This window comes from Lissotriton vulgaris, chromosome 3_1 (genome assembly GCF_964263255.1).
Source record: "Lissotriton vulgaris chromosome 3_1, aLisVul1.2, whole genome shotgun sequence".
NCBI classification, from domain to species: domain Eukaryota; kingdom Metazoa; phylum Chordata; class Amphibia; order Caudata; family Salamandridae; genus Lissotriton; species Lissotriton vulgaris.
In genome coordinates this window covers 470578601-470604094 of record NC_141689.1, presented here as the reverse complement: position 1 = coordinate 470604094, position 25494 = coordinate 470578601, and the positions used below count along the sequence as shown (strand labels likewise).

The window sequence follows — 25494 nt, the reverse complement described above, 5'->3', positions numbered from 1 at the left end:
TTCCTAGGAAGTGTGTAGAGAGCTCTGGTGTCTGAGTAAAAGTAACCGCTGTGTTACCAACAGCATTCCTGCCGCGGAGGGGACTATCTGTCAGACTGGGAACATTGAAAAGGGGGCAAGTTCCATTTTTTATTCTTGTAAAAGTAATTCCATGACTAGACAGACAAATAACAATGAGGAACTCAAAGTCTATCCTTGCTATAGCTTTGCACAACGTCTGATGTGAACACGTATTTTTCATGTGCTCTTTCCTGTGCTGAGAAACGTCACATGTGTAGCGCCGCATAGAGAAAGTCTGACCGTCAGCTGGCTGTGGAAAGATCTGCGATGGAAGGGATTTTACAGATGTATATATCGAGGTGGATGAGTAGTATCGGTGGGCGAGCCAATAAACAAGCTAGAGCAGTGTCGACCAGCACATACAAAAAGTGGTGGGGAGGGTGGAGAGGCGTGGAGGGGAAGCGCAGGAGGGAGAGTGCAGGGGTTAATAATAATTAAAATAATTAAAAAAAGACTTACCTTAAGCTGCCGGTCACCTCCCGCGTCACGCCTCAGTGCTCTTCTTCCTACTTACTTGTCCTAGCAGGCACTGGGGCAGCATCAGACTCCCTGTGCAATCCCCGCACTGCTCTCATAACATCAGAGCAGCGCAGGGATTGGTCTGATTGGGCTGCTTTGTTTGACACTTTGCTTATTACAGGGAATCAATGCTCTCCAGTCCAGCTGTTCAATAAGGCCAGGTTGGAGAAGCCAAAGTGAGCATGTGTGTTTGGCTGGCCTGAGATGGCCGGCCAAACCCACATGCACACTTACAGTGCAGGAAGCAGTCCTCCTCCCCCCTCCCCCCTCCCATGGCCCTGGCCCCACACCTCCCTACACCTCTGGCTCAAAGCCAGCAGCTAAAAAGCACAATATTAAAATATTGTTTTCTTTTTCAGCTGCTGGCTCTGAGCTGAGTCAGTGGGGCGATGTTACTCCGCCATTGTGGAGGAGCCTGAACTAGAGATGTGCAAGCCAACACATTTGGCATGCAACTAACAATAAATTACTAAGTAATAAGAAAGTAAAAAGGTATCTTCAGAATTCCAACAAATACATGTCTTTAACACGCAAAAAATGTCCATCTTAGTACATCACATTATATGTTTACATTAAAGGAAAGTGCTCTCGTATGTGATATTAAACAAAAAAAGAGGCTTGGTTAAATAAAGTATTTGCCTTGGATCACACAGTTTGGTTCAAGCAGGGAAGGTAGGACTCCCCCAGATTTTCCAGTGTCACGCTGTGCAATTCAGCTACTAGATGGATATCTCTTATGACATCAAATATTAATTCTTAGTTTTTTAACACTTGGAAGATGAGATTAGAGCTTAAGTGACAGGCAGAATCTACGTTTTCTTTTTGGTAGTTTTAGTTAGCGCAACTTAAGAGTGCTTCACAACAGACATAGTCTATGTTAAACCTTGTTTTTAGCACAGTTAGATTTGCCAAGGTTCACAGGATGCTAAGCCAACACTGGGATTCAAACCCAGTTCCCCATGTTGCATGGTCAGCAGCTGTAGCCACTAGGCCACCTCGCCTCCTGTAAAAGCATTACTTGTTTGGGCTCTTGAATCTGAGTCAAGCTGAGCCAGAGCCAGACTTTAGGCTCGAGCTTTCAGTAGCTCGCCTGTCTCTATAATTAATAGGAAGAGTTGAGCCAACGGTCTGGCGTAGCAACATGTGAAACTATGATAAAATGTATTCAAAATTCTAAACAAGTTTGTTTCTTTAACATGCAGATGTGTTTCACCGTAGGACATCAGAAACATTTGTGCCACCTCGCTCAATGACGACAGTGGCAATAATGAATAAAGAAACAAGTCAGTAGTCATGTGTACCTTATGTATGGCATAGATTCTAATTATGCATGAAACAACACTATAGTTCAATCAATCAATCAATCAATCAATCATATCATTTGTAAAGCGCACTACTCACCTGTGAGGGTCTCAAGACGCTGGGGTGGGGAATGCTGCTACTGCTCAAAAAGCCAGGTCTTGAGGAGTTTTCTGAAGGTCAGCAGGTCTTGGGTCTGCCGTAGGTGGATAAGGAGGGTGTTCCAGGTCTTTGCAGCGAGGTGGGAGAACGATCTGCCGCCTGAGGTCGCTCTTCGGAAGCGGGGGACTGTAGCGAGGGCGAGGTTGGCGGAGCGGAGCTGGCGGGTGGGGGTGTAGAAGCTGAGTCGTCTGTTGAGGTATGTTGGTCTGGTGTTGTGGAGTGCCTTGTATGCGTGGGTGAGGAGCTTGAAGGTTATCCTCTTGTTGACCCGGAGCCAGATCTCTCAGGTGGGGTGTGATGTGGCTGCGGCAAGGGATGTCGAGGATCAGGCGTGCAGAGGGGCTCTTGATGCGTTGGAGCCGTCTCGTAAGTTTGGCCGAGGCTCCTGCGTAGAGGGCTTTTCCATAGTCCAACCTACTGCTGTCAAGGGCCTGGGTGACTGTTCTTCTCGTTTCAGTGGGGATCCACTTATAGATCCTACGGAGCATGCGGAGGGTGTTGAAGCAGGAAGAGGAGACGGCGTTGACCTGTTTAGTCATGGAGAGGGTGGTGTCGAGGATAACCCCTAGGTTGTGTGCGTGGTCGTGGGTGTTGGAGCGGTTCCCAGTGCGGTCGGCCACCAGGAGTCGTCCCAGGCCGAAGGGTTGGATCCGAGGATGAGGACCTCCGTCTTGTCCGAGTTCAGCTTCAGTCAGCTTTTCCTCATCCATTCAGCAACGGCCTTCATTCCTTCGTGAAGGTTGGTTTTGGCGGTCTGGGGGTCCTTGGTGAGGGAGAGTATCAGCTGGGTGTCATCGGAGTAGGAGAGGATGTTGAGGTCATGCCGATGGGCGACGTGGGCGAGCAGTGCCATGTAGATGTTAAACAGAGTTGGGCTGAGGGATGAGCCCTGGGGTACGCCGCAGATGATCTTGGTGGCTTCGGAGCGGAAGGGGGGAAGGCGGACGCTCTGTGTTCTGCCGGAGAGGAAGGAGGTGGTCCAGTCCAGGGCCTTCTCCTGGATCCCAGCGTGTGAAGGCGCATTCATAGTGTGTGGTGACAGACCGTGTCGAAGGCGGCTGACAAGTCCAGGAGGATGAGGGCTGCCGTTTCTCCGTTGTCCAGCAGGGACTTGATGTCATCGGTGGCGGCGATGAGGGCAGTCTCGGTGCTGTGGTTGCTGCGGAACCCGGACTGGGAAGGGTCCAGGATGTTGTTCTCCTTGAGGTAGCGGGTCAGTTGTTCGTTGGCGGTCTTTGTCGGGAATGGGAGCAGGGAGATGGGCCAGAAGTTCTTGATGTCCTTGGGGTCCGCCTTGGGTTTCTTGAGTAAGGCGTTGATCTCGGCGTGCTTCCAGCTCTCCAGGAAGGTTGCTGTCTCGAAGGAGGTGTTGATGACTTTTCGGAGATGGGGTGCGATGGATGGGCTGGCTTTGTTGAAGATGTGGTGTGGGCATGGATCTGACGGAGATCCGGAGTGGATGGTGTTCTTGATTTTGATGGTGTCCTCGTCGTTGATGCTGGTCCAGTAGAGCAGGCGGTTGGTGCGGATGGTGGTCGTGGGGGCGGAGGTCTCAGTGGTTGTCGGGGCGGTCGTGACGTTGAAATTGTCATGGATGTCTGTGATCTTGCGGTGGAAGAAGGTGGCCAGCGAGTCGCACAGGTCTTGCGAGGGTGGGACGTCGTTGGTGTTGGAGCTGGGGTTGGAGAGTTCCTTCACGATGTTGAAGAGCTCTTTGCTGTTGTGTGCGTTGTTGTCTAGGCGGTCTTTGAAGGCGGCCCTTTTGGCGGATTCGATGAGGTGATGGTGTCTGCGGGTGGCATTCTTGTGGGCGGCATGGCTGTCTGGTGTTCGTTCACGGAGCCAGATCTTCTCCAGCTTTCGGCAGGTTTGCTTGGAGACCTGGAGGTCTTCAGTGAACCAGCTGGCTTTCTTGTTGGTATGATTGTTGGAGGGTTTCTTGATCGGGGCGAGGGTGATGGCGCAGTCGTTGATCCACTGTCTGAGGTTGTGGGCGGCGGTGTCGGGTCGGTATGGTCGGCGGTTGTGCTCTGGGCGAGGGTGGTTGTTAGCTGGTCTTCGGTGACTTTGCTCCAGCAGCGGTGAGGCATCTGTTGGGTGCGGTGGTGCGTGGTGGGTTTCTTGAAGGTGAAGTGGATGCAGCGGGGGTCGGTCCAGTGGATTTCGGTGGTATGGTTGAAGGAGACGTGGGGGCTTGCGCAGAAGATGGGGTCAAGCGTGTGACCGGCGGAGTGAGTGGGTGGGTGTTGTGACTGAGTTGTCTGAGTCCGAGGTTGGCTAGGTTGTCGATCAGGGTGGTGGAGTTGGTGTTGTCATTGTTCTTGAGGTGGAAGTTCAGATCCCCGAGGAGGATGTAGTCCGTGGAGGCGAGGGCGTGTGTGCTGACGAAGTCGGCGATGGAGTCGCTGAACAGTGGTCGGGGTCCGGGCGGTCTGTAGATGAGGGTTCCTCTGAGGGTGGTGCTGGGGTCGGCGTGGATCTGGAAGTGCAGGTGTTCGGCGGTGCTGAGGGTGTTGTCGGTGTTGGTCGAGACTGAGAGTGTTGCTGTGGACGATGGTGATTCCTCCTCCCGCTTTGTTGGTGCGGTCCTTGCGGGTGATCTTGTAGCCTTCCGGGACGGCTATGGCTATGTCGGGTGCCGAGGTGGGGTTCAGCCAGGTCTCCGTCAGGAAGGCGATTTCTGGGGAGGTTGAGTTGAGTAGGTTCCAGAGTTCAACGGCATATTTCGGGCGGAGCGAGTGTTGAGAAGGATGCATCTGAGGTGGTTGGGTTCTTTCCTGGTCTGCAGCATGGTGGGGCGGATGCTTGTGAAGCTGCAGTTCTGGCAGGTGAAAGCTCCGTGGGTGCGTTTTGGGGCGGCCAGGAAGCAGGTGTGTGATCGTCCGGTGTTGAGTGCGTGGAGGGTTCTAGCATCATAGCGGTGTCGGGCGTCGTGGCGTTCGTGGTGTCCAGGGGTCCTGGCGCTGGGCGCGGTCCATGCACGGACAGGCACAGACGGGCTTAGGTGCGCCAGCGGCGTGCCAGCGGCACACCCGCTGAGCGCAGCCGCATATCGGCTTCCATATGAGGGGATGTTGGAGGGAGGAGCAGCTGGGAGGCGGGAGCGGGTGGCAAATGGGATTTACAGTTGGGCGGGGACGCAGCGGCGGAAAAAATGGGCGGGCCGCGGGAGAACTGGGCACAGGAAGGAAAAACAAGTTTAGGCAAGAAAACAAGTACAGGCACAGAGGAATAAAAACAAGTCTGGGCAAGAAAGCAAGTTAGGCACGGGAATAAAAACAAGTCTGGGCAAGACTTGGTACCAGCCCGGACGAGAACTGAGATCTAGCTATAAGTTCCAACTTACGCCATCTAGAATACAAACAGTCAGGAATGGGGGACGTGCTTTCTCACATATGGCACCTCTCCTATGGAACAAACTTCCTCTGAATATTCGTGCAACGACCGAGCACATGAGTTTCCGAAGAATGTTGAAAACATGGCTCTTCAGCTAGGTCTCTGCCTTTTCGTAAGATCTCTCTCCTTTTTACTCCGGGACTGTCCGCATGCGCCATGAGACTCCCTCACGGGACGTGATATGTTTTGCGCAATACAAATTTCCAGACTAGACTAGACTAGGGGAATAAAAACAAGTCTGGGCAAGAAAGCAAGTACAGGCAAGGGAATAAAAACAAGTCTGGGCAGGAAAGCAAGTACAGGCACAGGGGAATAAAAACAAGTCTGGGCAAGAAAGAAAGTTAGGCACAGGGGAAAAATACAAGATTAGGCAAAAACAATGCAGGCAGAGCCGTGCAGCAGCGTGGGGAGCGACCTGCCTGCGAGCAGGGTCATAGGTCGCTCCTTTCACCGCTGCGCGGCTTCCAATTGAGGGGATGTGGGAGGGAGGAGCAGTTGGGAGGCGGGAGCGGGGTGGCGAATGGGATTGCAGGTAGGCGGGCCACAGGGACGCAGCGGTGGGAAATATGGGCGGGGGGCGCGGGAGAACTGGGCACAGGAAGGAAAAACAAGTTTAGGCAAGAAAACAAGTACAGGCACAGAGGAATAAACACAAGTCTGGGCAAGAAAGCAAGTTAGGCACAGGGGAATAACAACAAGTCTGGGCAAGAAAGCAAGTACAGGTACTGGGGAATAAAAGCAAGTCTGGGCAAGTAAGCAAGTACAGGCACAGGGGAATAAAATTAAGTCAAGGCAAAGAAAGCAAGTTAGGCACATTTGAAAAATACAAGATTATGCAAAAACAATGCAGGCAGAGCCGTGCAGCAGGGTGGGGAGCGACCTGCCTGTGAGCAGGGTCATAGGTCGCTCAGGGTTCTCCATCAAATAGCTCGGGAGCTATTTGATGGGCAGCTACCGGTTAGTAGCTGCCTTTTGTGTGGCTCAACCTAGAAAATGAAAAGCTTTTGTTTGGATGAAATAAGTATGTTTTCATTAGTAAAAAGGATGCATTTAAAAATAAAGCGTGTATATTTTCCGAACTGATTAGCTGATATTTTTAGGATATTTTAAGGGCTGATATTTTAAAGGTAAATAATATGCATTATTATTGATGTTGTTTAGGTTCAGCCCATTGCATATATCAGTGCTTAAACAGTATAGGCAGTTAAAATTGAAAAGCTTTAAAAAATAAATTATCTGATGACCTCGCCTGATGTACTGAGGTGGTCACTGATGTACAGAGGTCACTAATGGAATCTTGTCTGAAGTGGTCACTGTTGTAACACTTGAATTCGTAGCACTGGGTGATTTTTATTGTACATAAGTAGCTCTTATTATGGAAAAGATTGAAAATCCCTGGTAAAGTCTATTAAATCAAAAGCAACAGGTGTTCATACCGCGTACATCCTGAACTATTTGAAGGTGTTCTAACATGTGATAAGAAGGAGGCGGCGTGTTGACATAAAATATTTGCCTAAAATCACACAGTTTGGTCAAGTGGGAAGCTAGGATTGATCACAGGTTTTCTGGTTTCACATTGTACAATTTGGCCACTAGGTGAGTATCTCTTTCTTCCTTTTTTTTTTTACATCAAAGGTCACTACTTTGTTTTTACTTCTTGGTGCATAAGATTAGAGTGTGGGTGGAAGTCAGAAGCCACATCTAAGCTTGATTCGTTTTGGGCTCCGGGGTCCAAGACTACCTTGAGCTGCGTCAGAGCCAGTCATCCAATAGAACTGGACGTGGCAAGGTTGAGATTTCTTTAATGTATTTTTGCAAACATGTCTTGGCATTAAACTTTTAACAGTAATATAAAGGAAACATGCTGCCATCTAAAGGTGGTGTGCATATGTTTGCAAAAAAGTAACTAAAGGAAAACCCATTACAAAAATTATGCAGAAACAAAATGTTATCACTCATAATCAAGACAGTCAATGGCATTTAAGATAAATAGTACCTAATAACACATATTACATATAACAACAGTACTAATAAAGTGGTTTTAGTTAAATACTATTTGTTAAAACAAATACACTTCAAAATGCCATGGATAAACAATGTATGCCGATGCTGGAACATAATATGGTATTCATTAGCATTGTTGAGAGAGGGGGAGGGGCACCATGACCAAGCTGAGGCTTCCCTTCTCTTGAGTCATGGCCCCTCCTCACCATTCTCAACAATAATAATACCACGTTACACTCTGCACATGTGCATGTCTGCTATATATGCTATGGAAGTAAAAATAAATGAGGACCACTAACCTCTGAGATTTAGAGCCACTGTACTAACAAATACACATTTATACATATATTACTACCGTGCAATAGTCCAATTCGAGTTTATTACCATAATTCAGCACAGCTGACATTAGAAAAACAATTTGCTGCCACACAGATCGCATGTAACAATTAATTTACACAGGGAGGCAACCCTCCTAATAGTAGACCTCTTCAATGAGATTTTATCTTTTTTTGTTTAAACACACTTTATTGTTTTTTTATTTTGTCGAACCTTGTAGAGCCATGAATTGGTCTGGTACATTATTGTATTAAGAAAGCATTTAGTCATACGTTTGTTGGCACCAATAATTTACAGCTGGTAATCTATACTGGGTTTGCATAGTTTTAGCTATGTATTCACACTACAGAGATTTTTCGTTCTTCAATACAGGCATTCGAGTAAATAGATGTAATTACAAGTGTGTTAATTTAACAACTCATCCCTCCCTCCCCCACCCTCTTAACCTGGCTCTTCTCGGATTATTTACTGCTGTACAGCTTGTCTTGGTTACCTTGATGTTACATGTATGGGCATACATTGCATTTACTATGTAGCTATGTGTCTGACCTGTACCTGGACTGAGCACAGCTGTAAGGTGTCTAGTCAATAGGCGTCTCCTATGTATCGTGTGTTACAGGAAAGGGTGCGGGTTCGAGGGCTTTGAATGCCTCTACCATGAGATCCCAATCCATAGAGATCTGATTCTTTCTCAGTTCCCGGACCTTTCTCCGTCTGATAGCTGCACTCTCTGCCCCACCCAGGGCACCACCTCACCATGCCAATTGTGAACTGCTAGAGGCCTGCCCGATGTCCATCTCATTGTTATGGAGCGTTGAGCTATTGTAAGGTTAGGTCGGTGAAGCGGAGCTGCTCTTTTTGCGATTTTGGACGTCAATGAATTCCTAGTATGCAGCTTCCAGCAGTTTCTCCCACAGTTAGGCCTGTCACTGTTCCTACTATTAGATTTGATCTTATTGCATGATTATAGCCCCTTGAATGTTGGTTTTGGCTAAATATAATTTCCTAAAACAAATACACATTGAAAAAATGTCATAACATAAACCATATATGCAAGCGAGGGGCATCACTCAACAGTGGTAAAAAGGAGGAGGAGTGGCACAAGAAATGCTCTTCATCTAGGGTCCCAATCAATCAATCAGTGAATTTGTAAAGCGAGCTACTTACCCGTGAGGGTCTCATGGCACTGGGGGGGGGGGGGGGGGGGGTGGAGGGGTGTTGCTACTGCTCGAAGAGCCAGGTCTTGAGCAGCCTTCTGAAGGTGAGCAGGTCTTGGGTCTGCCGTAGATGGGTGTTCCAGGTCTCGGCGGCGAGGTAGGAGAAGGATCTGCCCCTGGAGGTCGTTAGTTGGATGCGGGGGACAGTGGCGAGGGCGAGGCTGGCGGAGCGGAGCTGGTGGGCGGGGGTGTGGAACTTGAGTCTGTTGTTCAGGTAGGCTGGTCCGGTGTTGTGGAGTGCTTTGTGTGCGTGGGTGAGGAGCTTGAAGGTGATCCTCTTGTTGATGACTACTGCTCTATCTATTGGGTCCTCACAACTTAAAAGGGAAATGGATGCCCTGGTTAACGTGAATAGCCAAATGAAGAAAACTTTGCAAATTAGGGCAACGATCATAGTATTTGCAATAAATACTGGCAGTTCCCAATTGCACATACCTTTAATTGGTATCCCCTATAATCACATTCTGTTTCTGTAATCTAGTTTCAGTTGAACTCTTCATGCAGAATACTGTTGTATGTACAGCACCTCTAGTGTGATGTACTCCTGCGGTCATAAAAATGTCCTTTGTGCAGTGCTCCACTGATCAAAGCACCAAGTGATCTTACTGGCATTGAAACATGTGTAGATACAAATCACTACAGCAGTCACTAAACCTATGCTCGCTGGTGTGCCCAACGCACAGTGATTGTATACATTTGAAGGGCTTAAAGAATATTATTTACTTTTCTGAATATTTCATAATGTTGCCCTCCACCCTTCCGAGACCAGCACGTCTAGCAACCAAAGCCTTTACCACCCCAAAGCCCCATTTCTGTCCTCAAACTCCAGCTTGATGTGCCATCTTTTTAAATTCAGTATTATCACAATGATGTTTAAGAAATGTCAGATTTACACCACCCCTCCTATTTTCGCTAAAATATACTTCAGTTGCATCTGTACTTAAAAGTAATACGTTGTTTACAAACTCCACCCAAAGACGATGTGACCTTCTTATTTCCCACTCTCCAATAAAAAAGTAATGCTTTCTTTAGAACAGAGCCAGATCATGGATCTCTGTACTCTGCTCCCTTGTCGTGGTCCCCAAAGTCTCCCTCTTCAGAACATTAGCTCGCTGCCGGGTCTCTCTCCTTCCTTGGATCTGACACTAAAGCCTATCAAGCAATGGAACATAATGCTTGTTTGTCTAACTCATTCTACGGTTAAAAACCAGTTGATAGTTCTCAGCAGATGCCATTCTTGGGGGAAGTACTGCACTCTTCGTTCATTCGTGTTCATTCTTAGTTTTGTGCCTGACCATCACGCATCTGCCCCCAGACTGGGTTTATGCTAACAATGACCACTGTCATCTGTCACATTAGCTGACTCCTGCCGTATTCGCTATGTTAGTTTCAACAGAGATTACTCTGCATTTTGACCTGCAATCTGATGTTTAAATAAAGAGAATGGGGGGCTTTCGGCGGTTGTCAACTTTTATTAAACCCTGCTAACGGTTTCATTCAGGGCTCCTGACCTGGTGCCATGTCGGTGCTTTTTCTCACTGCTGAGTTTGGCAATGTTGAACCACGGTGCAAAATATATGCAGCGTTGCGTAGTACCAAAATTGGTGTAGTTCTCATCTTTGTTTCTTAACCGCTTCCCACTGCCAGACAAATGTATGAAAATGAGCAGCACTTCGAAGTTGTATGTTTATATATGGTTAATTGAAAAAGATGTGTCTTTCTACAATAGAAAATAGGAGACTGAAAAGCTGAAGAAATCTTAACCCCAAAATGTATAATAACCGAGACAATTGGGCCGAGGGCTAACAAAGCAAACAAGCATTTTCTAATGTGTGCATTAGAGAGAGACACATGGGAGAGAGCCTTCAGAAATGGACAGAAAAGGCTATAGATGTAAAGTAATACCGCATGCATTTCAATGCAAGCATTGGAGTGGCGGTGGAAGGATACTTCCAAAGGGCTACAAGTAGCTGAGAGATTAACACTCCAATGGACTGAGCCACGATGTGATTGACGACGTCTCAAGCCAAAGGCTGAAAGAGGCTGGTCGAAGAAAGAAAGCAGTTGAAGGGGTGAACCCAAAGCCCACTCTAAGCATATTGTAAACAAAAAGGTCTGTTTGACAGCTGTGCTGCCAAACCCTACACCGAAAAATGGTTAAACCAGGGCCGTCTATTTCTGTACTATTCTGGCAGAGGAAAACAAAATTAACTGCTTGTTACATGCCAGAGTTGTAATGTAATATCACTGCAAGACCACTTTGTGAGACAAGCGCAAAGCAACATGGTGTATATTGTCACCTAACATTGGTGTAAGAGGCTGTAAGATACTATTTAATTCTAGGAGAGTTACCAGAGTATTCCCTTTGTACAGTCAAGGCATCATTTGCTTTTAAATATACCTTGTAAGTGTTTTATTGCTTATGCCCCAGCATAATATTGCTATACAAAAGTTACATTCCTGCTGATGTTGGTTTTTCCTAGTCAACAAGACACTTTTTATGAATTTGTCAAGCACACAATTCGATTCTCCCAAAGAGTAAAAATCAAAAACTTTGAATCTGACCCCCTTCCCGTCAGCAGAGGAGTCCCTCAAGGGTCAGTTCTCTCCCCTCAACTCTTCAATATCTACATGGAACACCTTACCTCAATACTCAGGAACTCCAACATCCCCTTCCACCTCTACGCTGATGACACACAACTCTATCTGGAAACCACCTGTATGGACGACATCCTCAAACTCAACGACACGCTCAAAGACGTTCAACAATGGCTCTCACAAAACCACTTAAAGCTTAACCAAGAAAAAACTGAAGTTCTTCTCATCTCCAACAGAGACGAAAACCCCCAAATTGAAGAATGGCTCAAAGCCATTGACGCCCTCAATGGCACCCTTAAGCCAAAAGACTCAGTCAAATCCCTAGGTATCACCCTAGACCCCAAACTAAACATGAAAAAACACATCGCTAACTCCGCCAAAAGCGCTTTCCTCAATCTGAAACTTCTTTACAAAATAAAACCATTCCTTCCCCCCAAGGACCTTCAACAGGCCACTCAAGCACTGGTGCTCTCCAGAATTGACTATGGTATCGCAGCCCTGACCGGCTCAGCCAAACCACACCTAAGACCCTTGAAAATGACCCTCAATGCCGCTGCCAGAATGGTCACAGGAACCAAGAAATTCGAACACATTTCCCCTGCGCTCAAAGACCTGAAATGGCTCCCTATTGAACAACGAGACAACTTTCGAACAGCATGCCTTACACACAAAGCCCTCCACACAGGCAAACCGGAATACTTGGCTGCCAAACTCAAAAGGGCGGGCCAGTCCAGGACCCTCAGAAGTTCCAACTCACTTCTCCTCATTCCATTGAAACCGCGGAAACGCAAAACTTTAAGCAAATGCTTTGCAGGCAATGGTTCCAGGATTTGGAACGCAATCCCCCCTCACATCAGAATGACCGCCCACTTCCCAAAATTCAAGACTTTACTCAAAGCCCTCTTCCTGGAAGCCACCTGAACTGTAAGAGATGCTCATATTACCACCATCTCGTGTAATCACTATGATCTGTATGTATTTTGTTATTTGAAAGCTCCTTGAGTGTTCCAGATATCAATCTTCCATCGCTGATAAGGCATACTCTTGTGCATGATGTGAAGCGCTCTGATACCTTCGGGTCCAGCTAGCGCTATACAAAACTTTTAATAAATAAGATTCATTTGTATTAGGCCTTGCCCTTACATATACCATGCCTCTTGTTGAGGTTTCTTATACACTTTCCCTCGCCACTCCCATTTAGAAGCCTTCGCCGCTTTCATCCCATTTAAATTACGGCTGAAACACTAGTACATGAAAATATAGATGTGCTTTGTGTTGTTTTGGTAACATCAGTTTGCCTGCAATGGGTGATACCAGTGAAAATGGCACTCCAGGTGATATAAGGATCCCTCGCTCATATTCTTTAAAGGATCCATTCCTCGGACTGGAATTGGCCTCACAAGTTGTTTGTGGTAGTGGGGGTCTGCTATCTCAACATAATGCAAAGATTAATTAAAAAAAAAACACCCTAAGCCTATCCTTGTGAAACACAGTGTGCAATAAAACTAGCAATGTCTCAGTGACACCACCTATTCTCAATGTCAAGTGAATTGGTGACTATCAACAATTCACTCTGTACAGTGAATGTCACAATAGCACCACCAATTCACTTTGTGCAGTGACAATAAATCATGCAGTCTTGTCATGTTGCTAAAATATCTGATGAGACCACGAAACCAATTAACTGTTTGAAGCAAAAGAACTTGGGCACTCCTCACATGTGTTTCTGTATTTATCCCAGGGGCATCATATTTTTCCCTGTTTTTTTCTTACAAGCCATACTGTCTTATATGACATTTTCTGCTTATTGGCACCAATCAAGGTCGGCCTCCCACTCTGTAACTGATGGGGGGATGTGCGTCCTCCACCTGCGTTTCTTTTTAATTTTGTCCTATTTCAAAATGCCACATTTACAAGCAGCAGGACTCTTGATCCCAGTGGCCAGTAGACACTGTGCCATATTTAGATCTTTGAAAATGCAGTCATTTTTCTTTATGGAACACATTTAAAGTGAAGACAAATATTTCTAGAAATATTACGTCTTAATGTTATTCTCAACTTTCAATTAAGACAATTACGGATATCTTAATGTTCTATGAAGAATGATTCTTCACTTTAAATTCCTCCCATTTAAACAAATGACTGTAATGTTTTGTTACAAATATGGCACTGTCTCTACAGGCCACTGGGAGCAAGATGGCTGCTGTTTATAAATATGACACTTGGAAATGGGAGGACATTTAAATGCTGAGTTTTATGAATTTCATTTAAACATAAAGTTAACTGTTCAGTTTAGTTGTCCTCCCGTTCAAAGAGTTGCATTTACACACAATAGGTATCTTGCTCCCAGAGGCTGGTAGACACAGTGTCATATTTGTGGATAAAAAAATACAGCCATTATTTTAAGTGGGAGAAATTTACAGTGCAGAATTTTTTTCCATATTATGAACATTTTTGTAGAAAATGTTTCTCCTCTTTAAATTGCTCCCATATAGGAAAAATCATTGTATGTTTGTGTTATGCATATAATGGTGCTATATATTATTACTTTATTTTTGAGTTGTATATAGTGCTAGCTAGACTCGAAGGTATCAGACCTCTTTACATGTTATAACATTTACAAGAGGTACATGAGGGATTTCATAAGACTCATTGTTCAACAATACAGCATTAAGTAGCTAGAAAGTCACACAAGTATGACAGAAGGACGCATTGAGGAATGGCATTGAGGCCAGAATAGGAGACCAAAAGAGTCATGTGTCCATCCCGAAGGAACCAGTCAAAGAGGGAAACGCAGAACAGCCTGTGCGTATGTTGAAGCAGTTGCTGAGGAGTGGAAAACCAAGGTCCCATGGACATCGCCTACCAAAATCAACAAGAATACAACAGACAAACATCCGCGGAGCATGGTGCAAGCACATTCATATTTGCACAATACAGCATTTTCCTAAAGAGATCGCATTCAACAAATTAAGATACATGACATATCGAAGTGCCTCATTCCTCACAAACATTTGGAACTTTACATCCAGAGTCACCAGTGAAAGGCAAAATTTTGGGCTGGACTAAATTGGGGGCTAAAAATATGTTTCAGCCTGGGTGCCTGTGTAGGTCGGTAGGCTTTCCTCAGGACCAATGTGAGATGATAAGGTGAGGTGAAAAGATATAAGTAAATAAATAACCTGTTTTAGGCAATCCACGGTAACATTGTACCTGGTACCGGCCCGGGTAGAAGATGGCAGCGACAGCACTAGCTGCACAGGAAGAGACACGCCACAGAGAGGCACTCCTCCCCTGCACCCAACCCGAAGAAGTGCACAACTGCACTCTACCAGGTACAATGTTACCGTGGATTGCCTAAAACAGGTTATTTATTTACTTATATCTTTTCACCTCACCTTATCACCTCACATTGGTCCTGAAGAAAGCCTACCGACCTACACAGGCACCCAGGCTGAAACATGTCGACCATTTTTTAAGACTCACATATTAGTGTGCTTGAATTCCCTAATATTCCAGAGCAACACGTCTCATTAATGTCCACCAGTACCCGAATCCAGACCTAATAAAATTCCTATCGCTGGCTGTACTGGTATTTTTAATTCCCCTTCACGTCACCTATTCACGATCACTACTGTTTTAACCATGGGTAAATCCTCCGGGTGGAGGTTGCATAAAAACTGACCCAAGGATTATGCACACACGTGTTTCAAAGCGGGGAGACAACATATACCGCTACGAATTCCTACCAAAAAACACGTGTATGAGGGTCTTTTAACTTTGTGAGACACAACGAACCTACCTGCATACCCTGGTTATGCAGGACTAGTGATCCTTCCCCATTGATATTTTGACCATACCTAGGAGACTGAACGTATCAGTACTCTACCTCCCCCTCCTTGATTTTTTGTGTCTAAATTGGGGGCTGCCAAGAGAGCACTCCATCTGTACTTGCTTGTACGTGCCTGCAGAAGTGGCTCCTGGAGGGAATTGGTGCTGGGGGGGGGGGCGGAGTGGGGCAGGGGCAGGTTGGGAGTAGTAAACTATGGCACATGGCCAAACCGAGGTAAGTACATAAATAAATAAAACAAATTACATTGTGCACACTGCAATGCCAAATGGCGTTGCAGCGTGCGCAATGTATTTTAGTTTTATTTATTTATTTATTTATGTACTTACCTCGGTTTGGATGTGTGCCGCAGTTTACTACCTCTACCCTGCCCCTACCCTACCCCGCCCCGCACCACTCCCTCCAGGAGTCACTACTGCGTGCCTGCCCTCTGGATTGGTCATACCTGCTACTGTTAATTTATTTATTTGAGAGTATTACACAGAGCTAGTTATACCCGAAAATATTAGAGAGCCTTTCAACAGTAAATGTTCACAGCATAGATAACAAGTATAGAAGACATTTATGCTGCACAATGTGACAATAACAGCCTCCAGATGCACGGTGATATATATGAAGAAAGGTTTATGTTCCTTGCCACAAGTACATACAAGCAGGTTCTCAGTGACTCATACACATATGTCCCATTCATACTCACACATGTTCATACATCCCCAAAGACCACACTCTCACTGAAATACATGGCAGCCTTGTCATAGTGCTCCTAGTCAAAGTATTATGTTCTGGCTCTTAGGATATTAGGTTTATAGTCAGTGAAGCTGAGCTTGGGGTTGTCTGGTAACAATGTGCGTGTTCCTTAGCCTTCAGTAGATTACAATGATTTTCACTGATCAGAAGTAGCTCTCCCTACAAAAAAGAGATCCATGCTTCATTCAATCCCAGATTCTCTATATGTTCCAATGGTGTTAACCTGGGAACCTCATATTGTTTTTAATTCACTCATTTTCTGTCTGTCTAACATGTCAGTGGTTAGAAACATCCTAAACACCAGTTTATTCAGAGTGGATTGTACTACTGAATATTGACACCAACATTATCATGGCATACTAATATTGAGAGACAAAATATTGTAATGCACGTACATTAATGGAAGTATACATTTACTGTTCCTAACTGCACTTGTTTCTACCTTGAATATATATGTACCACATAGGTACATAAATGTGGAGTTAAGTATAGAAGATCTAGACTTACTTTTCTGTTAATATTTTAGTTTCAATATTCTTTCCTTGATATTCTGTCCCATCAATATTATTGATTTGGTATTCCGGGGAGGGGAGCATCTACAATTTGGTCATTTGTATATTGTGTTACCTCTATTTAGTCGCTTTTTTTGGGTAATTCTGAATGCTTTTGATAAGCCATAGAGCTCACCACAAGTATGGAGTCCTCCGAAAACATAAAATAAACAGAGGCCTCACTCCTTTGTCTGGAAATGTATCTGAAACCTTGATTTTTAGGGTATCAAACCTCCTGTATGCAACATCCTCTCGTCACATTAGTTTTGTTTTTCTTCCTTTCTGAATTTTCTTAGGTTGTATGACACAACCACACATGGCTAAACCTCTCATGTCTAAACCATGCGGTCTTAACAACGACCGCGTCCTTACCACGCATGCCGTTACAACAAAATTTGTTGTAAAGGCATGATTGGTAATGGTATATGCGTGGTAAAGATCACTCCTCAGACCCCCTGCCATGAGCCCTAAAATCTGGTCCCCAGCCCTGAAATCTACCCTCACCAGCCCTAATAGCTACTCTGACCCCCTACCCTGAGCCCTAAATACTAGCCCCCAACCCAAAAAACAACTCTGAATGAGCCCTAACCAGATCCCCAGCCCTAAACACTGCCTCTTCCCCCACACCCTGAAACCTAAAACCCAACACCTGCCCTATTATCTACCTTAACCCCCTTCCCTGAGCCCTAAAACTGCCCCAGCCCTAAAAACTGCCCTTCGCCCCCTGCCCTGAAACCTAGATAAAAGGTAAAAATAAGTACTCACCAAGCCAAGGTTCCATCCGGCGACTTCAGGAAGCCTCAAACACCCCCCCGCCCGCTTGCTGCTGTTCTAGACCGCTAACTGCCTTTACCAGGCATATGCGTGTTAAATGATTGTATGACAGAGGCACGCATGGCTAAACTATGCAAGCCTCTACCACGCACCCCGAACCACGAATGCTTCTTAACCACGCATTCCTTTACCATGCAATTTTGTTGTAAAGGCATGAATGGCAAGGGGGTATGATTTGTTATGGTTTGTAACTACTCCAACCTCTGCCCTAAGCCCTAAAATTCAAACCCCCTACCTTGCCCCCCACCCTAAGGCCTATACCCGCTCTGCCCTTAAAACAACCCCTTTCCCTTCTCCTTCCCCGAGGCCTAAAACCATGCCTCTTACCATATACTACTCCGTCCCAAGCCTTAAAATCTGAACCCCATACTCTGCCCCCCCGCCCTGAGGCCTAAACCTGCCCTTCCCTTAGAACCTTCCCCTTCCCCTGCCTGGAGGCCTAAAACCATGCCTCCTACCATATATACTACCCACTACTTGCGCTGTCCCTAAAAGTACCCTGACCCCCTCCCTCCGCCCTGAGCCCTCCCTCCCCCTTTCCAAAACTGCCCCAATCTCTTCCACTTCCCTGAGGCTAAAATCCTCCCCCAATTTTAAAAATCTACCCCCATGCTCCCCGCCCTGAGTCCTTAAAACTACCCCACTCCTAAAACCTCCTGGCATACCCAACCCTTATAACTACCCCGACCCCCATCTCCCGCCCTGAGCCCTAAAACCTTTCCCACTTCCAAAAGTACGCCAACCCCCATCGTCCTGACCCCTAAAAGCAACCCCCACCCATAAAAAATACCCCCCAAGCCCAAAACATGCCCGGCCCCCCTTACCTTAACCTCGCCCTGAGCTTCATGTTCTGATGCTTCCCCACCCATCGTGAACACTAGAGTGCTATCTGCCTTAACCACGCATGTGCGTGGTTGAGGCAGATGCGTAGTTCATGCAAGCATGGTTACGCTTATGTTGTTCCGGAACGCGTGGCTCTGCCACATTGTTCCGGGCGTTCCCTGTGGTAAATGCATATGCGTGGTTAAGGCATGCTTTGTTCCTCTTTTGTTATAACGGCATACGTTGTTTATCCCTCTTTGTTAATGCTGTTTCCCTTTTCTTTTATCACAATCAAAAGCTTAAGGAATCTATGTTAGAGAAATTTACTTTAAAGGGACAGAGTAGATTAGGTGGCAGAGAAGTGAGAAGCCTTGCAGTTTTCGCTTCACTGAGTTCATTCAGAGAATAATGTGGGCCCTTTTTCTACAATGTACTCTTAAGAGTTGTTACAGAGGTGCTTGAAGATGAAGTCTGATTCTTTGAAAATGCCACTGAGGTCAGACATGATGTCCATGTCCTGTAGGAAATAGACAGATGAAAGAATAGTCTAAGATGTGGGAGATGCTAGTTTGTGTAACCACTTGATAAATGCTGGATGTATCACTTATTACATGTAATGGGGTGACCCTGTAACCCTCAGAACCTGGGTGGGTAATACAGTGAATAATAATGGTTCTGTCGGACAGAAATACATAGTAATATAGTAATCCAATTCCGTTATATATACACTTCGTCCCTAATGAGGATACAAAGACAGTGGTATCTATACCAGTATAATCCAACACACTGACCAAAAAGCTGTCCGTGTCTGTCTCCTTCTCATTCTAGCGCAGGAATGAGAAGGAGACAGACACGGACAGCGGTTGTTTAAAAAGTAAACAAATCAAAGACATAAAGCCTTTTCTCATCCCACCCCCTGTATAACTAATGAGTACAGAGATTGAAGGAATTTCCCTATATTGCCTGAGTCGGCTGACCAGCAGTACTATTCAAACAGGACAAGTTCTCTAAATTGAGCCTAGGTCCGCAAAAGGCTGTCCTACATCTACACAGTCCTGATGAAGACCCATTTCTGATGCGCAAAATTAGCGCATCCTTCCCAGGGTCGAAACGTCGACGCATTCCCTTCTTGCATGAACCAACTATTAAAAATCCTCTAGGACCCAAGAATTAATTGATGTACCTACTGGATTATTGTACATATAGTTGTCGTCGCTAATAAGTCCATGAAGTGACAATTTTATATGTTGTTTTAATGATGTAACAGTTCTGCACAGAATTCACATGCCTTGTATGTTTTATAATTGGACAGCAACATGAATGCTTTGATTCAAATATAAAGAATATGAAAGTGTATGAGTAAAAGTTCACTTGCATCTTTTTGGTCAGTGTGTTGGATTATACTGGTATAGATACCACTGTCTTTGTATCCTCATTAGGGACAAAGTGTATAAATAACGCAATTGGAATACTATATTACTGTGTATTTCTGTCCGACAGAACCATTATTATTCACTGGATGTATTACTTAGACACACAGTGTCTGAGTGGTGAGGTTTAAGATTTATTGATCAAGAGAGGGGTTCCTACAGCTCATTATATATAATGACCAAATTGTGAATAAGCAGTGTGACAAGGACATGGGGAAGCATAAATAGTGGAGGTGCCAGTGGAGAAGTGTAATCAGAAATAAATAGAGGGTACATGAGGTCTCATCTGCTACATTGTGTCATTTGCCACAGAGTGCCATGGATGCATGAAAAAGCCTCCTGGGATCAGCTGTGAAGACAAACACATTGCATGAACTTTAAAAGGTTTCAGCAGTGGTGCCTGGAAAGTATTAGTAAAGCTTCAGACCAAATAGTAAGGTGACACGGGAAAGCCATGACAGTCTTTAACTATTTTCTAATTATGCGTAGCCCTGTCACATATGACCTGTAAAGCATTCAGCAAAACATTCATGGTCAAAATAACGTTTTTTAAAGACAAAGTTATTGTACATTAAATTCTGAATACATGGTGCTGTAAGAAATCCGTAGTATTTATTTGGCAAAGCATCAAAGGGTGCACTGATGGGTAAGTAGAATCTTGGTTGTACTGTATGGAAACTGCAGTGGGATCTTAGGTGTCAATTTAACAGGGATACTGCCAAAATGAAATGCCCTTTTTTAGCTACTCCCCCATTAGTAGCCAATAAGCAGGTGCCATTTCAGTGCCTCCTCGTTCCCGACTGAGGGTTCCCTTATTTGAATATCTAAATTCCTCATGCAAATGATTATTCCTTTTACATCCGGTCAGTTTACATTTATGAAATATGCACACTTCCAACGGACCCTGAGAGATGAGCACCGCCAGTTGGAGGAGGAGCAAGGAGAGTCTGGCAGCACCCATAAGGTTGGGTGCAGTCAGACTCTAGTGACCTTGCTATGAACCATCAGGCCTCTCCTCACCACTGCAGTTTAACACTGAGTTAAGCAGGGGGGAGGAGAGGGGGCTGCAAGATTCACTTGCGGGAGCGATAATTACTACCATATGGTGGCGCTCGCTCCTGCAAGTGAATAGCCACACATGCACGGGTCGCCATTGAAGGCAATAGAACGTGTGCACCTGTTTGGCTGAAAAGCCAAGGCGAACGCAAAAGGTATTTTTGCCTTTGCAGCTCATGCGCGCTGCTTAGGCGAGACCTTAAAAGGCAATCCTGAATTCAGGCAGGTCAGCAATCAAAGGATACAAGTCAGCTAAATCAAAACACTATGAGGCCGGAAAGCTCCTGGGTGCTACATGAACTTTAATAGGGGGAAACCCATCAATTCAGGAGCATGGAAGAGATATAATTAAAGAAACCTTCCAATCATGAGCAAGGGGCTGACAGGGAGCCCAGTGTAGGTATATTGAAAATAAAATGTTTGGCCTACATACAGCTGAAACAGCCTGTAGCCGTGACTCAACATTTTTAAATTGGATACCTGTTACAGGCTACTTTGGACTTTCAGCATTAGTGACGTTATATTAATGGTGAGCTCCAATGTCAAGGGGTGCTCATGAACGATACATGTTAATAGTATTTCCTAACTTTTCAACTTTATCAGGAAGGAAATAGCTCCCAGAATCAATGGACAGGGAAATGGAAAGTTGTTGAGGCATGATTGGCCAATAATCATTAATTCTGGTTTTCACAGTTGAATTCCAGACAGTTTTATTTCACCTAACTTTGTATTTCTGATATGTTTATTAAAAACAATAGTTAATATTGCAAAGTTGTTGTATTAAGACATTACATTGAATAAAATAAAAGATGGCATATGTCCACAATAGACTGTAATAACAAGCTATATTATAATTCATACAAAAACGCTGTGTTGGAGTGTTAGTGAAGAGCTACACATTAGGGGCACAATCAAATACAAAGTCTAGTCGTGAGGTGGTTGTGTGTAACATACAAAGAGATTCACTTCTTTAAATTTCCATAAATCGATCAACGTTTTGATTTTCATGACACCCAAGTCCATGTGTCATCGTTAGGACATGCAGATTTCCTTGAACATGAATGCCGTAGGATCAGTAGAGATTCTAATAAAATAGCAAACAATTCTTCTGTGGTATCAGCAGTCAGACTGATGAAGGACTGTCACAAGAAGAATTCTGAGGTAGTCAATAATCAAATTAATTTTACTCTGCTTTACCTAATATTACATCAATGAGTGAAGAAGGCTGATTGAACATGTCAATGAATGCATATCAATAATCTACAGAATCACTGTTTGATAATGGCAGCTACAAAATTATGCCCATGTGTTTTTGTAAAGTTCTGCTTGATTAACTTCAAGTTAAATATTACAGAGCCATTTCCTCTATATAAACATGTGAGCACACAGTTGTATCGTCAGCCATGCGCTATTTTGCTCTAAAGAGTAACTCATTTGTTTGTTCCCACACATTTTCACATTTTGCTGGATGCCTTAATTTACAATTGCCTTTGTTTGTGAATTTGCTGCTTGTAATTGGCATGGGATTTGAAGCCCTCCATTTTGAGGTGTCTGATCTCTGCAATGGATGGTAATGCAGATTATTCCAGCACATCTCATGTTCACTGTTGGTGTTTATTTGCTCTCCAGCTACATTTGCACTGTACTGTAACAACCACGCTTGGCTCTGTGTGGGAAGAGATAATTTTGATACTAGCCTTACACTTTACACCAAGTAAGAACAGTAAGTGTGGAATAGGAATCTTCAACCTACTAATTAGTAACCGAAGAAAATGAGGATTGGGGAGAAGAGAGAAAAAACACTTTGGAGTAGCTGTCATGTCACCCAGGTGTTTAGATGTTTTATGGCTCATGCATGCACTCTCTCCTTTAGAGGCTTTAAAGGAATCATACACACCACTGATACAGCCAATCTGACTTTAATGACAAAGGTAGATGGTAAGTGATAGCAGTGCTGTTGGTGTAGTAGCTACAAAATAAATCCCAACCCTTTGGTCTTATCTAATGCTCTGTAAGCAACTGCCAGTAATGAATCTGAGATGTACTAGGCATCTTCTGTGAGCTCGGGTGCACCAGAATAAACTGAGGAGTGGTGATTTATTGAATATCATACAGTAGGTGAAAGTCACTCCCAGTTCTAGGCTTCTGAGGCATATAAAACAAGGAGGAACCGCAAGGCACAATGGTAGAACAAAACAAAGGCAGAGGAAAAAGCCAAAACTGCTCGAACCAAGCGACGTGAACCATAGAACTAAGCAGTTGTGAGGAAACTTGCTACTGCCACCCGGCTGCTTAAGTTCCACAGGAAGCAGTTCCACAGGAAGCAGTTCCACTGACAGTCTGATTGTCTTCCCTCTGTCCTAGACACCTCAAGCCTCCCATTAATTTGTCTCCATAGTTTCCGCAATCTTAATATTCTCATTCTACTTTTCTTCCACTTTCTTCTTCTTCCAAACGTATACAAAAATTGCCTGCTCTTACAAATTTATATACTAACTATTATCACTTTCCGTTCCCCCTTCTATCGGTTTACTGTACTGTAATACAGCCTGACTTAAACCCAACTACCTGAAATCTACCTCCTGTAGCGACACTGGCACTTGGTTAAAAACCAGCTGTTAACCAACTTCTCTCTACCCAATCTATAAATGACCTAATTTTAAAACTTTGTTGAAGGTATGTTATTATGCTACTGTTAGATCTGGGGGTCTCTAGTTGGCGGAGGTAGGTACCAATGTCCAAATAGGGACCCTTGCTTCTAGTCAGGGTCAGGGGGATACACTCTTTAGATACCCCCTGCTCACCCCATTGATAGCTTGGCACAAGCAGACAGGCTTATCAAAGGCAATGTGTGAAGTATTTGTACCAACACTCAGAGTAGCACAGTGAAAACACCACAAATGGACTCCACACCAGTTTAGAACAATAAAGTATCTTTATCTAAACTACACAAGACCGAAACGACAAAAATCCAACATACATAGTTCAAGAAAATGACTTTCAAAGAGTTCTAGGGTTTGTGTCAAAATAATCCACACTTGCCTCACGTGTAGCCCAAAGTACCTGTAGATGCGACCAAAGATCCAAATGGAAGCTGCAGCGTTGAAAAACAAGCGATGTGTCACTCCTGAGACCCTGGGGAGGCGATGTAAAAGCCCTGCTGGACACAGCAGGTGTGTTGCAATGAATCCCGTCTGTATGGGGAGGGATGCGATACCTTGTATGGATTCCGGTGCGCAGGTTCGGTAGGAAGCGTCTCGCACAGGCACGATGCAACGATCTTCAGGACGGCGATGATCTCAGGTGCGGCAGCGATGCGCAGCGCAGTGCAGCGTCGATCTTCTCCTCTCGTGGCCCTGCGATGCAATGGCTCTGCGACGATGTTCGCATAGACATGTGATGCGGTCCGCAAGCAAGCAGTGCGATGATCTCACCCAGCGACGACAGGCTCTGCGTCGATACATGCAGCAACAGGAATCTTCCCACGCCAGGGCGATGTGCTCCGCAATTGAACGATGCGTCGGTTCTTGCACCGGCAACAGGAGCTGCGACGATCTTTGCGGCGACTGGAATTTTCACGCACTGTCGCCGATGAGCTCTGCAAGCGAGCGATGCGTGAAAATTGCAGATCTTCTTTTTTTCTCCTTGTCCAGCTCCCCAAACAGCAGGCACAACTTCCAGAGGCCCCACAATTGGATCAAGCACTCTAGGAAAGGCAGAACTCATACAGCAGAGTTCAGGGGGGAAGCTGAGGGTGAAGTCCTTTTGTTCCTGGGGCTTTTTAACAGGAGGCCAGCTCTTCTCAGGCCCTTGGAGATTTCTTCAAGCAAGGGGACAAAGCAACAGCAAAGTCCTTCCCCTCTCCTTGGCAGCAAAGCAACTACAGGTCAGCCCACATATACACAGCAGGACAGTCCTTCCTCTTCAGTCTTCCAGCTTTCTCTTTGGCAGAGGTTCCTTCTTGATTCCAGGATGATCTAATTTTGGTTTGGGCATCCTTTTTATACCAGTCTTTCCTTTGTTCTCCGGAGGTAGAGAGGCCTAGGCTTAGTCAGAACCAGTTCTGGTCAGTCCTGCAGCACTTTGTTTTCCTGACTTCTTCTTTCCTTTCAGAGAGAGGGGCAGGGCCGTCAGCCGCACAGCAGGAGGTGGAGCCAACATTTGTGGAAGGCAGGCACAGCCCTATTCAGGCCCAGGTGCTATCCCCTCCCACCACTCAAGATGCAGATGCAGCTATTCAGCCCAGGCCTGACTCATCCAGTCTCCTGGGGGCTCCCCAGCCCCTGTCACTCACAAACCACACAGTCAATACACAAACAGGCCAAGGCACACAGAAAGATCAGACAAGAGAACAGCCACTTTCTAAAAGTGCTGTTCTCAAACACAGGATTTAAAAACCATCCTTCCTAAAAGATAGGTTATTAAATTCTGAGTTCAGCGATACCAGACTTTAATTTTCTATCTTGCTCCTATGGGAAGATATGCAGGTAAACATTATACTCAGCATTCCCCATTATAGCCTATGGGCAAGATAGCCCATCAATAGTGAAAAACGAAATTGGCATTATTTCACTATCAGGGCATGTTACCTACATCAGGACATGCCCTACCTT

At 45.1% G+C, this 25494-nt stretch overlaps 1 protein-coding gene across 1 annotated transcript in view; it reads left to right on the top strand.

Annotated features, from left to right (window-relative positions):
• The window catches only part of ADAMTS6 (ADAM metallopeptidase with thrombospondin type 1 motif 6), a 1724075-nt gene that overhangs the window by 1167509 nt on the left and 531072 nt on the right, over window positions 1-25494 (top strand). The window contains exon 12 of the mRNA XM_086963486.1: window positions 8-115. Within this exon, the coding sequence (XP_086819612.1) occupies window positions 8-115 (108 nt within the window). The remainder of the gene's footprint in view (window positions 1-7; window positions 116-25494) is intronic.